Source organism: Neovison vison, chromosome 6, assembly GCF_020171115.1.
Source record: "Neovison vison isolate M4711 chromosome 6, ASM_NN_V1, whole genome shotgun sequence".
NCBI classification, from domain to species: domain Eukaryota; kingdom Metazoa; phylum Chordata; class Mammalia; order Carnivora; family Mustelidae; genus Neogale; species Neogale vison.
Window position 1 is genome coordinate 74,914,270 of NC_058096.1, and position 15,012 is coordinate 74,929,281.

At 35.6% G+C, this 15,012-nt stretch overlaps 1 protein-coding gene across 2 annotated transcripts in view; it reads left to right on the forward strand.

The window, feature by feature from the left end:
- The window catches only part of CPA3 (carboxypeptidase A3), a 34,195-nt gene extending 21,433 nt beyond the window's left edge, over positions 1 to 12,762 (forward strand). The window contains exon 11 of one of the 2 annotated variants that reach the window (XM_044251564.1): positions 12,659 to 12,762. In XM_044251564.1, coding sequence (XP_044107499.1) covers positions 12,659 to 12,663 — 5 coding nt within the window. In that variant the 3' untranslated portion in view covers positions 12,664 to 12,762. Of the gene's footprint in view, positions 1 to 9,478; positions 10,055 to 12,658 lie in introns of those variants that run through there. The other variant, XM_044251563.1, reaches the window with a different exon arrangement.
- The last annotated feature ends 2,250 nt before the right edge of the window (positions 12,763 to 15,012 follow it).

Sequence of the window (15,012 nt, forward strand, 5' to 3'; positions counted from 1 at the left end):
AAGAATGGAAAATTCCCAAAGAACTGCTTACAAATCCTTAACTTCCTAACAAAACTTAATTCCTCAAAAGCAAGGATTACACTTCAGATCTCTTCTCAGATCATAAAATACCTAGCACAGTGCAAGGCATGGAACAATAGCAGAATTCCCATAAACCTGCTCTATTAAAATAGCACCCTGACTGATCCAAAAAGAATGAATGTGGATTGAAACCACAAGACTGAACTCGATTTAGCCTGCATCACTCTTCAGAGCCAGGACATCCAATATTTTTAGTATGAAGACTGCTGTTTAACCTTTAAACATTTCTAAAAGGTTTTATTTATTTATTTATTCATTTGAGATAGAGAAAGTGTGTGAGAGAGAGAGAAAGAGAGTATGAGTCGGGTGGGGCCAGGGGGAGAAGCAGATTCCCCGCTGAGCAGGGAACCTGACTTGGGGCTAGATCCCAGGACTCTGGGATCATGACTTGAGCCAAAGGCAGATGCTTAACTGACACAGACACCTAGGTGTAACCTTTAAACATTTCATGAGCAACCCACCACCACCAAACACATATACTTGTTTCCATTACCCTTTTTAAATTCATGGATTGAAGAAAAGAAATACGTATGTGTGAATCCATGGACTCTTTGCAGTAATTCTACCTGGCCACACCTTATAAAATACTTCCCCAACCCAAGCTAAAAGTATAATCTAGGAATTAAGGTCTATACCCTCAATAATTGCTAATTGCTATGCTATCACATTGGAAGCTCCTTTGGTGGAATTAGAAAAATGATCAAAAAACCAGACAAGTCCCATTCCCAGAGAACATTCATCAGGAATCACCTATCAACTAGTCATTATTAAAAGGCTGAGGAGAAAGTACAGTGACACAATCATTCACCAATATCAATTCAAATCTCTTGTTGCAACATAGCCATGCTAGCGATTAATTACACATACGAGTGGATGAAAAGGTGGACCAAAAGTGGGCAAAGAATGATAGGAAAAACTAGAACATCAGTTTAAAATAGCAGCCTACTTAGAAAATATTGAGAATTGCAGTACCAGACAAGCTAGATGTTCTTTCTTGACAGCAAAGAACAAAGGGTTCCAAACAGGAGCACACTTTGCAAGTGGCAACTAGAACATCAAAGGATTATTGCTCCTACACTTTCCACACATATATATGTAATGTACATTTACATATATATGCAAATTTTGAGCACACTAAAGCTATGCATGGCATTGTATCAGTCAATTTAATGAGTAAGAATTTATGGAATGTCTCTTTCACAGCCCAGAACTTTGGAGCTTTGAGAGGTAGGTTAGAAGAATTAAGATAAAATAACTGTTCTCAAAAAAAAAAAAAAAAACTGTTCTCAAGGAGTTATATTCTAACTAGGAGAAAGACAGGCAAAAATACCATGGCTCCAAGTCATCACGTATCACTTTCAAAATGGGAGGATAAGGTGAAGAGGAATTACATTCTGTACAACTGTGTAACAGTATCTTAAATTTTTTTAGTTATATTAAAAGATTTTTTAAAGAAATGCAGATTTAGAAAAAATTGCCTCTTCCATATAGGGCTATAGCAGCTTGTTTAAATTTTTTAGGAGTGACTTATTTAATAAAGTACCTGATTGAATTAATCAACCATTCATGAGAAGCGGAGGGTAACAAAGTGTTAACTTGGCAAGAACAGAAAATACAGGCACCCCACAATTAAATTTAGTCATTCCAACACCCTGGTTGTCACTTTAAAAAGTCCCAGGACTCAGGGAAAGCATTGATAGCATTTGCTAGTGGTTTTCTCTCTTTAATTTGATGGAAACCAAAGAAAAGGGCTAAGAAACATTTTTAAACCCAAATTACGGAGAGAGCTCTCACCTCCAGAAAAAATAAGTTTGCAATTTGAACCTAAGAAGCAAATATAGCCAATAAGTAAAAATCATAAAATTTGAAACCAGGAGGAAATCTAGGAGATGATCTAATTCAAGGTTCTCAATCCTGACTTACCATCAGAATCATCTGAGCTTTTAAAATATGTGGATGATTAGACCCCACCCCCAGAAATTCTGATTTCATTAGTTTGTGGTGTGGGCCAGTCACCTGCATTTTTTTTAAAATGCCCAAAGTGATTCAAAGATGAAACTAGGTTTGAGGGCACGCAGGTGGCTTAGTCATTAAGCATCTGCCTTTTGATCAGGTCATAATCCTGCGGTCCTGGGATCAAGCCCCACATCAAGCGCCGCACAGGAAGCCTGCTTCTCCCTCTCCCACTTACCCTACCAGTATTCCCTCTCTTACTGTCTCTCTCTCTCTGTGTCAAATAAATAAAATCTTAAAAAAAAAAAAAAAGATGAAACTAGGATTGAGAACCAGTGGTCTAAACTTAATCCCTCTTTCATAGACTATAAAAATAATATAAAGAAGGATTTTATCAATTTGGGGCAAAATAGAAACAAAGATTAGAGTTCCAGACCAAAGTCAAAAGGTATACCAACTACTCTGCCACAAAGCAACAATATTTAGATGACACAAAAACTGATGTAACAGGTTGTGAAATGTTTACATTTGTATACTGGTGACCTATCCAATCCTTTATTATCTTAGAAATAACAGAACATAGTACCTACTTAGAAAGAACAGTTCACTGAATTGATAGGGACAGATAGCTTGCATCATCAATATCATCCACCTTGTGTCACATCATAAATTAAATAGTTAATTTCAATGTGCCTTTCTTGTTGCCTTCCCTACACACCAAATTGCTAGATCTGCTCCTATATCTCAACCCCGTACTGTTTTCCACACTCTGTACCACTTCCACATTTTGAAAAAGAAAAAATCAAGACCTCACATTTGTAGCTCACAACACCCAATCTCTATCTACTAAGACATTCAAGCTGAGATTATATTAAGGAGCAATAAAAATGCAAAGAAAATATTTCAATTTATGCCCACATACCTCTAGCTTAGCTCTTGCCTCAAAAAGAAATTTCACTTAGTATTGACATAAAAGTGCCGGTTATTATGTTTAATGCATGTCAATAATACTTTTTTTGAAAAACAAATGTTAAGCCACCAGCATTATGTTATGTAGATTCCTGTGGACTGAAGCCAGATTCCCAGTTTGGTTTAGTTTTATTTTTACTTGTTTTGATTGTATTACAGTAAGTTTCTTGCACCTAACATGCCTTGAAAGGCACAGAATTTTTTTCAATGACAATATATTAAGAAAATGATGTCAACAACAAAAAGTTATCTTGTAGAACTCAAAGAAGAGTTTTTATTGGGAGGACTATAGACTGACATACAGTAGGTAGTATAGTAAAATGGTTAATAGCACAAACTCTAAAGACATGCAGCTTGGGTTTGATTCCTGACTCAACCTTTACTAGCTAATGTTTTTGAGCAAACTGTTCAATCCCTGTGAGCCTAAATTTCCTCTTCTGTAAAACAAGCAACTGGGGGGCACCTGGGTGGCTCAGTGGGTTAAAGCCTCTGACTTTGGCTCAGGTCATGATCCCAGGGTCCTGGGATCGAGCTCCGCATCAGGCTCTCTGCTCGGTAGGGAGCCTGCTTCCTCCTCTCTCTCTGCCTGCCTCTCTGCCTACTTGTGATCGGTCTGTCAAATAAATAAATAAATAAAATCTTTAAAAAAAAACACAAGCAACTGGTACTTAAATCTTAAGATTGTGATAGGAATTTGTGAAATGAGTTAACATACGTGAAGCACTAAAAGGGTGCCTGGCATTTAGCAAGTGGCTATTATATCTTATAAATATATACGGGGCACCTGGATGGCTCACTGGGTTAAGCCTCTGCCTTTGGCCCAGGTCATGATCTCAGGATCCTGGGATCAAGTCCTGCATCAGGCTCTCTGCTCAGCAGGGAGCCTGCCTCCCCCTCTCTCTCTCTGCCGGCCTCTCTGCCTACTTGTGGTCTCTGTCTGTCAAATAAATAAATAAAATCTTTTTAAAAAATTAAATAAATATATATACATACACACACAAATATTTTAGTAGGTTTAGCTGTAGATAAACAAAAAGCTAAGTATCATGTTCAAAAAAGTTCTATAAACATGTATTCTTACAAGTAAAAAGCTTTCAGTTTTGCATTTATTTTATGCCTTATATAGTTTTTGTTTGCAAAGTTAAGGTTTTGAAGATACAAAAAGTGGTATCAAGAAAGAAAATGTAGGGGCGCCTGGGTGGCTCAGTCATTAAGCGGCTGCCTTTGGCTCAGGTCATGATCTCAGGGTCCTGGGATGGAGCCCTGCAATGGGCTCCCAGGAAACCTGCTTCTCCTTCTCCCACTCCCTCTGCTTCTGTTCCCTCTCTCACTGTGTCTCTCTCTGTCAAATAAATAAATAAAATCTTAAAAAAAAGTATTACACTCAATAACATCACACAATTATGAAGAATCACAAATTACATATATTCTCAATAACCACTATTAATTTTAACGAGAAGCTTCACATAAAGCAAATCTGTCAAAGTGATACAGCCATACTCTTTAACTCTTTTAAATCACAATAGTTTACTTAACTGCAAACGGGGAACTAGTACAGCTAGAAATTGGCCAAGTTTATTAAAATGCCTAGTAGACTCTAAATCACCATATAAGATATAATTCCTACTTACCTTAACCTTTATTGCTATCAAATTCTTACTTTTATGTGCCTTTTTCTAATGAACTTAAACCCAATTCTAGCTAAAAATGACAGTCTTCCTGATCACTAATACTAATACACTTAGCTCACACATTCCACAATCTCCCTACAACACTGGACCCTGGCGATATCCCTTCTTCCTGCCATTCCTTTGCTTTCCTTAAACAATGAACTCTCTTGAGTGCCTGGGTGGTTCAGTGGATTAAGCCTCTGCTTTTGGCTCAGGTCATGGTCTCAAGGTCTTGGGATCAAGCCCCACATTGGACTCTCTGCTCAGCAGGGAGCCTGCTTCCCCTCCCCCTCAACTGCCTGCCTCTCTGCCTACTTGTGATCTCTCTCTGTGTCAAATAAATAAATAAAATCTTTAAGAAAATAACAAATAAACTCTCTTGGATTGCCTCTACCATGTTCTTTTCTACTCTTTCTCTGCTGACTACCTCTAGAAGTAGACATTTAAAAAACAAAAACAAAAACAAAAACAAACCACAAAACACAAAACCAGGTACACTACACATATACCACACACGGTTCTCTTTTCAGTTCCCTCCTCCTCTTTCTTGCTTCTTCCTCATCAGGGAAGGGCTCTCTATCCTTCAGGGTAGAACCCTCACTCACCACCTAGAGGCACCAGGTGGCCAAGCTAGGGGGATCACCTTCCACCCATGTAGTAGTTAACTACAGCAATCAATGGGAAACCATTTGCACTAGGGGAACCAATCAGTCCAAAATAGGCATGCAGAGATATTTTTTTTAAGATTTTATTTATTTGACAGACAGAGATCGCAAGTAGTCAGAGATAGAGAAGGAAGCAGGCTCCCCGCTGAGCAGAGAGCCCACAGGGCTATATTCCAGGATACTGGGATCATGAGCTGAACTGAAGGCAGAAGCTTTAACCCACTGAGCCACCCAGGTGCCCTGTCATGCAGAGATTTTAAACACCATATTGTCATTGGAACAATGGAACAAGGCTCAAAAGAAGATGAGGGTCTCATGCTAAATCTAAACAGGAAGGATGACTGCTAAAATAGCTTTCAGTTAAGATTTAAAATTTAACAAAATGGACAAAATGTCCAGGATACAAGGAAAAATTACTTGTCATAGCAAAAATGAAGATGATCACAGCATGAATGAGAAAAGACAACCAAAAGATGCCAATACTGAGGTTATTTACATGTTAGAATTATCTGATAAGAATTTTGAAGTCGCAATCATAAAAATGCTTCAACAAGTAATTAGATAGCCTTGAAACATCCCAGAAAATCTCACTGAAAAAAGGCAAGATATAAAAGGAACCAAATGGAAATCACAGACCTAGAAAATACAGTAACTTAAATTCTTAAAAACTCACTGGAAGGATTCAATAGCAGAATGAATATATGGAGAGAAGAATCAATTAACTTAAAGGCAGAATAAGAATTCAGGCAAACTGAAGAGAGAAAACAAATTGGAAAAAAAAGATAAGCAAAATTTCAGGGACGTGAGATGTAGTAATAAAAGAGCCAACATTCATATCATCAAAGTCTCAGAAGAGGAGAAGGAGAGTGAGAATGGAAAAAATATGTGAAAAAAAAATAAAAGACTGAAAACATACACCAACATACCAAAAAGCTAAGTGAATGCCAAATAGGATAAACTCAAAGAAATTCACACTGAGTACCTCATAATTAAAATTTTGAAAACAAGAGACAAAGAAAATACTCTCAAAAGCAACCAGACAGTAACAATCTAGAGGGGAAAAAAGAATTCAAAGGATAGATTTTTCCATTGAAACCACGGAAAACCAAAAGGAAATAACAATATTTTTCAAGTGCTAAAAGAAAATAACTATCAACCCTTAATTCTATATTCAGCAAAAATATCCTTCAGAAGCAAAGAGGAAATGAAGACCTTCTCAGACAAAGGAAAACTAAGAGAATTAATCACCCAAAGACCTACCCTTTAAAAATGGTTAAAGAAGACTCCCCAAATAACAAAGAAATGTAACAGAAAAAGCCTTAAAAGTGGTAGAAATGAAGCAAGAATGAATTAATGAATGAATGAGTGAATGAACAACTATGTCTTCATGATGGTGGAACCACAAAATATAATTGATGTGATCCTTAGTGCATGTACAGAAGTACTCAAGACGATTAGGTTTAAAAAGTAGGAAATAAAAAGAACCTAAATGCAAGTAAGATTTCTATATGTCACTTGATGTGGTAAAACACTGATATCAGCAGATGATAGTAAATTATGTATATTGTAAAATATGTATATTGTAATACCTGGAGCAACCACTAAAAACTACACGAAGTCATAGACTTAAAAAACTTTATTATAAATACATCAAAATGGGGGCGCCTGGGTGGCTCAGTCGGTTCAGGTCATGATCCCAGGATCAAGAGATCGAGTCCCATGTCCAGCTCCCTGCTGAGTAGGGAAGCCTGCTTCTCCTGTTCCCCCTGCAGTTCCACCTGCTTATGCTCTCTCTCTCCGTGTGTCAAATAAATAAATAAAATCTAAAAAATAAAAATAAATACATCAAAATGGAATCCTTAAAATGTTCATTTATCCAGAAAAAGTAAATAAAAGAATGAAAAACATATGGAACAAATAAAAATCAAACAATAAGATGGCAGATTTAAGTCATAGCAATAATTTACCTAAAGATATTAAATAAAGACAGATTGGCAGGTGGATTTAAAAAAATGCAATTGAACAATACACTGTGTACGATAAACTCATTTTAAACATAACATAGATGGGTTGAAATTGAAATGCCTAAAAGAGATATGCCATACAAAAGTTAATCAAAGGAGAAGTGGCCATATTAATATGATATTCATCTAATATTTAAATATCAAATAAATTTCAGACCAAAGAAATTTGCTAGAAACAAAGAGAGACATTAATAAAGATAAAAGGATCAATCCACCAAGAAAACATAATGATCCTGAATGTGCTCAAGCCAATTTCACCTATAATGTTTCTGCCAATACCTGCAAAATTCATTTTTGCAAGCTCCTTCTTAAATGTGGTTGATGCTAAACATCCTTTTGTCTTTCCTCCTTTATCCTCTCTTTTCCCCATCACTATCCTGAGTTCCTATTTGTATTAATTCTGAAATCTCAGACTGAAATCTCCATCATTTTTATCAGATTTTATGACTCTTCCATTCCAGTGTTTTTGACATAAAACCCTCAGCACTATTCCTGGTGCAGCAACTCTACACAAGTTCACGTTTTCCTTTCGCAATACCTCCTCACTGGTCTCTACTCTTTCTAGTCCAAGTTACCTGTCCTAAGTGCAGCACTAAAATAACTTTTATTGCCTCCCAAACAAAACACCTGTCCTGATTTATCAGGTTTTCTGAACTTTGCCCACAAACTCTCACTGCACCATTTGTTCTAGTCCAGCTGCATCCAGTGGTCCCTGAAAAGGCCTCCATGCTTTTCTGTCTTTGTAGCTCACTGACCAGAATGCCCTTCTTCCATTTCCATCTAGAAAAATACCTTCCAAGGCTCTCCATCATGAAGGCGGTATTTAACAGGCATTGAGCATGAAATGTCATCCTCCTCAACAGACATACATATTTTTTTTTAATCTTCATAAGAGATTGCACCTTCCTTATGGTACTTACATATTCTGCCCTATCTCTATTGATTTGCATCTTTGACTTATCTCCCCTGAACAGTAAGTTCCCAAAGACACCAATATCATCTTTATCTTTGTACCCTGCACAGCCACCCTCCAACAGTGCCAAGAAAAGTGCACTGTGCATATAAAACCTTTTTTTTAAAGATTTTATTTATTTATTTGACAGAGAGATCACAAGTATGCAGAGAGGCCGGGGGCGGGGGGGGGGTGCCAGAGCAGGGGGCAGGGGAAGCAGCCTCCTGCTGAGCAGAGCGCCTAATACAGGGCTTGATCCCAGGACCCTGAGACCATGACCTGAGCAGAAGGCAGAGGCTTAATCCACTGAGCCACCCAGGCACCCTCATATTAAAGCTTTAATAAATATTTGTTGAATAGTTTAAGACCCAAACTTCTTTCTACCAAAATATTTCTTCCCTCTTTTCTTCATCACAGCTTTGAATTTTTATCATTCAAACCTAAAACATTACTATTAGTTAAACTCTTTATCCGTCCTACAACATAAATGATTCTATGTACAAGAAAGTAGTTTCCTTATTATGCAAAGCAAAATATACATAAATGCATTTATAGTATATAGGCACTTGTATAAACCTTACATGTACATAATTTATAGATGTCTGTTTAGATTTGCAAATGACATTCTTAGTAAGATCTCATAAATACTGACATTGAAAAGTTGGGTTAAGGGATTAAATACATCCTTAAAATAACTGATTTAAGCTTTCTTGGTTTTTTAACTATAAAAATTGTTTATCCAAGCAACATGAATAGAAAGAGACCTGAAGTATTAGAAAGAATACTTTTATCTAGCTTGTATGCTGAGTTTTCACTGACCAGAGGCCCCTCCTCAGTTGGTTTCCACAGCTGCTTGCCCTTGCCCAGACCACCTCCATCTGCAACACTGTGTGCCCAGGAAACAAAATCAGTTTATAGTACTGACCCAAGCAAAATGTGATTTTGAAAATGCAGCACATATTTAAAATGTGTGGTGGATCCCAAAATCATGATTATATTTTACTGTAACACTTAATACTATGTAGAACACTACTGCTATCCATTACTGCAATTAACCGTACACATAATTATTTTTTACTGCTAATTTTACACCAGTGAATTTCCATTTCAAGAAAAACATTAGCATTTCTTACTAATTAAATATTTATTGCTTATGTTTTACAGACCCGACATCAGGTTCTTCTTTAGACTGGGCTTACAACCTGGGCATCAAATACACATTCGCCTTTGAACTCCGAGATAAAGGCAAATTTGGTTTTCTCCTTCCAGAGTCTCTGATAAAGCCAACCTGTAAAGAGACCTTGCTAGCTGTTAAATTTATTGCCAAGTATATCCTCAAGCATACTTCCTAAAGAAGTGGCTTCAGTTTGGAATGAGCCAATTAATCCTTTTTTGTGCCTTTTACCAGAAAGTCAATCTTCAATTATCCTGAAATATAAGGTTCCACATTACGTGAATAGGTCCCTCTCTTGCTCACTTAAATCCTATGTTATTTCTTTTTGCTTTTATTTACTCTTAATAGCATCTTAACAAATAGCTTTAAGTGAAAGCTTTGAACTTCCTTTCTTTGCTCCAAATGAAGTTCAAACCCAGCAAAAAGTATATTTTGAGTATTTCAAAACATGATATATAGTTTGTCACAGAAAAGAAATGAGAGCCTTAAGTTTCTCCAGAATCAGATTTTCCATATGGCTTCATCATTTCATGTACTTATATAATAAAATAAACTGTATTCCAAAATGCATCTTCTGTTTTTTATATACTCTCTACATTTCTCTATTAGCATTAATAATCAAGCATTAATGTGTCTCATGCAGTCTGTTAATAAGAAATAGTATCTTCGATTCAAAGACATACTTTGCCTGCATATATATTTCTTTTTAATAGGAGACATTGTTTATATCTTTGCAATAGCAAAAGGATGTCCTAACAGAAAATAAAGTGGTTCATATAGAGATAAATCTCAGTGCTTCAAACAATTAATCTCTTAATTGTTCTCTTCAACATGACATACATTAAATTCAAAATAGTTTAATTTATCCTGTCATAATCCAAGGAAACTACCTGCCAAAACATTTCTTGGTAGTTACTGACACAGCCAAGACAGTCTGGTCAGATGTGAGCCCTGCCCTCATAATGGATGGGAAATAAAGTCTGGAAATGTAGTACAAATGTAAGAGAAAAAGTCATGTTGAGCAAGGACAATCAGAGTAACTTCAAATTTTATATTGCTTATAGTCCTATTGTTTTAAGATAGAGTTACAAAATATCTCCCCTATCCTGCCTCCAGCACCATGACTTTTCAATACCTCATCATATGACTACAGCAGTATCTACATTCTAGAACGTGAGGGACAAGTAAAGAGTTCATTGACTTCCTATAAACTGACTTCTCATAACACTGAACAAAATTTTTGAAGATCCTCCATGATCCTGAGAAACCAGGTATACAGATAATCTGGGACATTCTTCATTAATCCTGTAGGAGGTCCTAAAAAGAAAGAATGCCATCAAATCTACAATGTGGTGAATATTTCTGATAGTTATGATGTAGGTAAAAGTTTCCTGTGCAAAATTTTCTAGAGGAAACCAATATAAACTAACAAAATTGCTTTACAGGTATGTGGGGAAAGGTGACAAGAGTCAAGAAAGTAAAAGGCAAAACGGTACTTGTGAGATTATATTGCCTCTTATTATAAAACATAATATCTATACCTAAATAATTAATATTCAAAACTGGCTCAGAAAATGGGAATGTAAATTCATTCCATCAAACTTACCATATGGCAACTATTCACTCATTCAAACACTTACTCAACTGAGAAAAGACCAAGAGAAATTTTAAACTTAAAATTTACATAAATAGTTCTAATTCCAGTGGGTCTTTAGATGGAGGAGGTAAAATAGATAATCCCAACTGTTGACTTGTGTGTTCATTCATTATTTAGATTATAAAAGACACAAAAGTTTTATATACCATTTTATTTCAGTTATTATGTAGTTTAAAATTTCTTTTCTCAATCAGAGAAAAATTACTTGAGTGGCTAAAAATAAAAAATCCTAATAAGACCATTCTTTATGGTAATTAATATCTTTTGCATGATATCTCAGAGTATTTGCTTCTTTGACTTCATATGAATTGTAAAAATATGTGAAGAAACATATATTAAAATTTTAAACACTAAAACATCATTTTATTTATGGAAAAGTTTGAGTAGTCAGTGCTGTAATTCTTCTCTTGTCATTTCTTATTTATCAGTAAAAGGATTTTATACCCAAATTACAAGTTGAGCTATCTTACGAAATTCCTGACAATATGTCTCACCAAGAAAGTCTTCTAAATCTTCATTCCTTTTCTAGTTTTAACTCAAGAGACACTGTTTAGTATTTTGAAAATTTATTATTTAATGGCATTGGTCTAGTGGCTAAGACCTACATCTCCATTATATGAGGAAAGGAAGCATCTCACGGATTATTTTCACTAATGTAAATAAATGAGTTTCCAGTGGACTTATGACTCCAAACTGCTTTTAAAATGTTGTATCAGAGGTTCCCTCCCCACATCTTACACAATGTATATCTTCTATAACTATGTAAGTGTTCACTGGCTAAATAAACTTTAGGTTTATTGACAAGAGTTTCTGTTTTTCATTTAAAGCAAACATCTATGCCTGATTTTCTTTGGATTAAAAAAAAAATTAATCCCAGAGAAACTTAGATCACTGAGAATACACAAGTTCTCTCTGTGGTCAGACTCTCCCCCAGCACCTTGTTCTCATAAAAGAATTTAAATGAATTTGGTCATTCCAAATGGATGGATGTTGGGCTTTCCTGAACATGGGAAAAGATCATGGACAGACGACTCTTCTTGATTCCACCGCATGGTTCTCTCAGTACTATAATCTCCTACTGTTAATATAGAATATGTATTGATTCCAAAAATCTGCAGTGAAATGTGGTGATATTAAACTGATATTGGTTTCCCAAGATACAAATCATACAAAGCAGCAGCAGTAAGCAATCTTAGTTGAACACTCATTTATTTGAGCATCTATAAGAAACAATGGGGTCCAGAAACTGCCTGACTTTAAAAACTTCCAGTTGTCCTCTAAAATCTATTCTTCCTTCTTCCGTAGTAATAGGTCTCCTAATTCTGAACTGGCACACAGTCACTCAAACTAAATCTTAAATTCAAAACTTCCCTTTCAAAATGAGATGGCTCTTGAACTGTTCTGGCCAGTAAGTTGGAAGAACAAACATCATGTGGCAAAGTCTAAGCAGCTAACTTCAAAGACCTCTGGTATATATACTTTGGTCCTTCTTCTCCATCCCTCTTTCTTTCAGATTGAAATACAATTGTGCTGACTGATACTAAGCAATCATCTTGAACCATAAACTGCTCTCAAGAACTGAAGCAAAAACATGACAGTAGAAGCCTATGCTCATGAAAATTAGCATAACAGTTCTAGACATCCTGTGTGGAAATCCTTGGAGAGTAATGCTATGTTATATAAAATTATGGGACTAGAAATCAGAAAGTTCGGATGAGAATTCTGATACCCAGTAAGACACAATCACCCTTTGCCTGCCTTGCTTATCTTCTAGATATTTGTTAGTATTTGAAATAATAAATGCTCACCAAGGTAAGCCACTAATTTCCATTTTGTTTGTATTTGGGACAAAGCACACTTATCTTAAAGAGACCTGGGTTAGGTGGTTTCTATTTGAGATAGGTGTTTGGGTGGCACAAAAACAATGGCACAACTGCTGCTCTCAAATGTGGTTCTTCCCCAAGGCCCTGCTACCATGGGAAGCAAAGTGACATGCGTATGTGCGTATGTACATTTTCCTGTATGCAAATAGATTTCAACAAATTTTTACAGTCTAAACGTCACTGATCCTCAAATGCAAATATTAAGAACAATAGAAAACAAAATCCAACATAATTTGAAAAAATATTTGCATACATCAAAGTAAGTATTAACTTCAACTGAGGAAAGTCAGTTTGTGTAGTAATTTGCTTCTTTTGTGTTGTTTGTTACTATGAATTTTTGTTTGTTTAGCAATATTCAAAGAAATATATAAAATACCTATTACATTTCCAATTACCAGAATCAAGAAAATTAAATATCCTAAAATTTAACAAAATTATTAAAGCCTGCCAAGTTACTTGTTATTTGGAAGTCCAGGGACCTAGTGGAGAAGTTCCAGCATATAAGTGGAGCAAACACATTTCAGTCAGGACACATTGGAGAGGGTAAGAGGAACAGTTTTACCTTTACCCACATCACCTCTCCTGCAGGGTGGCACAGCTCAACCCACAAAATCAAGACAACGCGTACAAGCTTAAGAATTCTGCCACTAGAGGGAGCAAGAAGTGCGGAACAGGCAAATCCATAGGAGGTCTGAAAAAAACCTCAGAATCCCTAGCAAGACAGAAAGAAGGTATTTCTTCTCCAAGGTCAACAGAGACTAGAGGAAGTAATTGCTACTTCAAATGTGAAGACAGCAACATAAGATTTCAAGGAACATGAAAAAATCAAACAGAACAGCACCAAAGTTATTAGTAACTATATTTTCCAATAACTGACCCCAAAGACATGGAGACCTGCAATTTACCAGATAATTCAAAATAGCTATTTTAAGGAAGCTCAATGAGCTACAATAAAATGCAGAAAGATAATCCCCTTAAAAAAAAAAGAAAGAAAAAACAGGAAAACACTACATGAACAAAATGAGAAGTTTAACGAAGAAATAGATATCATAAAAACAAAACCTAAAAGAAATTCTGGAGTGGGAGAAAACAACAAAGCAAACGAAAAATGCAATAGAGAGCATCAATAGAACAGACCAAGCAGAAGAAAAAAATCCATGAAATAAAGACAGGAACTTTGAAATCATCTATCCAGAGGAAAAAGATTTTTTTAATGAATGAAAAGAGTGAAGAAAGCCAATGTGAATTGTGGGATACCATCAAGAGAAGCAACTTGCAAATTACTGGAGTAGCAGAAAAGGAAAGGGAGAAAGAGGCAGAAAGCTTATTTAAAGAAACAATCTGAGAACATCCCAAATATGGGGAGAGATTTGCCCATTCAAGTTCATGAAGCTCATAGGTCCCCAAATAAATTAAATTCTAAAGATATTCCCCAAAACACATTATAATAAAACTGGCAAAAATCAAAGACAAACACAGAACCAAAAAAAATAGCAAAAAGAAAGAAGTTTATCATTTATAAGGAAATCCCCATAAGTCTATCAGAAGATTTATCCAGAGAAAACTTATAGACCAGGAGCAAATAGGATGATATATTCAGAGTGCTGAAAGAAAACAACGCCAACCGACTTTGTCCCATTAAGTTTTCCCTCAAAAATGAAGAAGAGATCAAAATTTCCCCAGAAAAACAAAAGCTGAGAGAGTTCATCACCACTAGATCTGCCTTATAAGAAATGCTAAAGGAGTCCTTGAAGTTGAAATGAAAGGACTCTATCAGTAACATGAAAACATGTAAAAATATACAACACACTGGTAAAAGTAAGTATATAATCAAATTCATAATACTCTGAAATGGTGTTATATTAACCACTTAACTCGAGTTTTTTTTTAAAAAGGTTAAAGACAAAAGTATTAAAAATAACTACAGCTATAGTAATTTGTTAATGAATATACAATATAAAAAGAGGCAAATTATGACATCAAA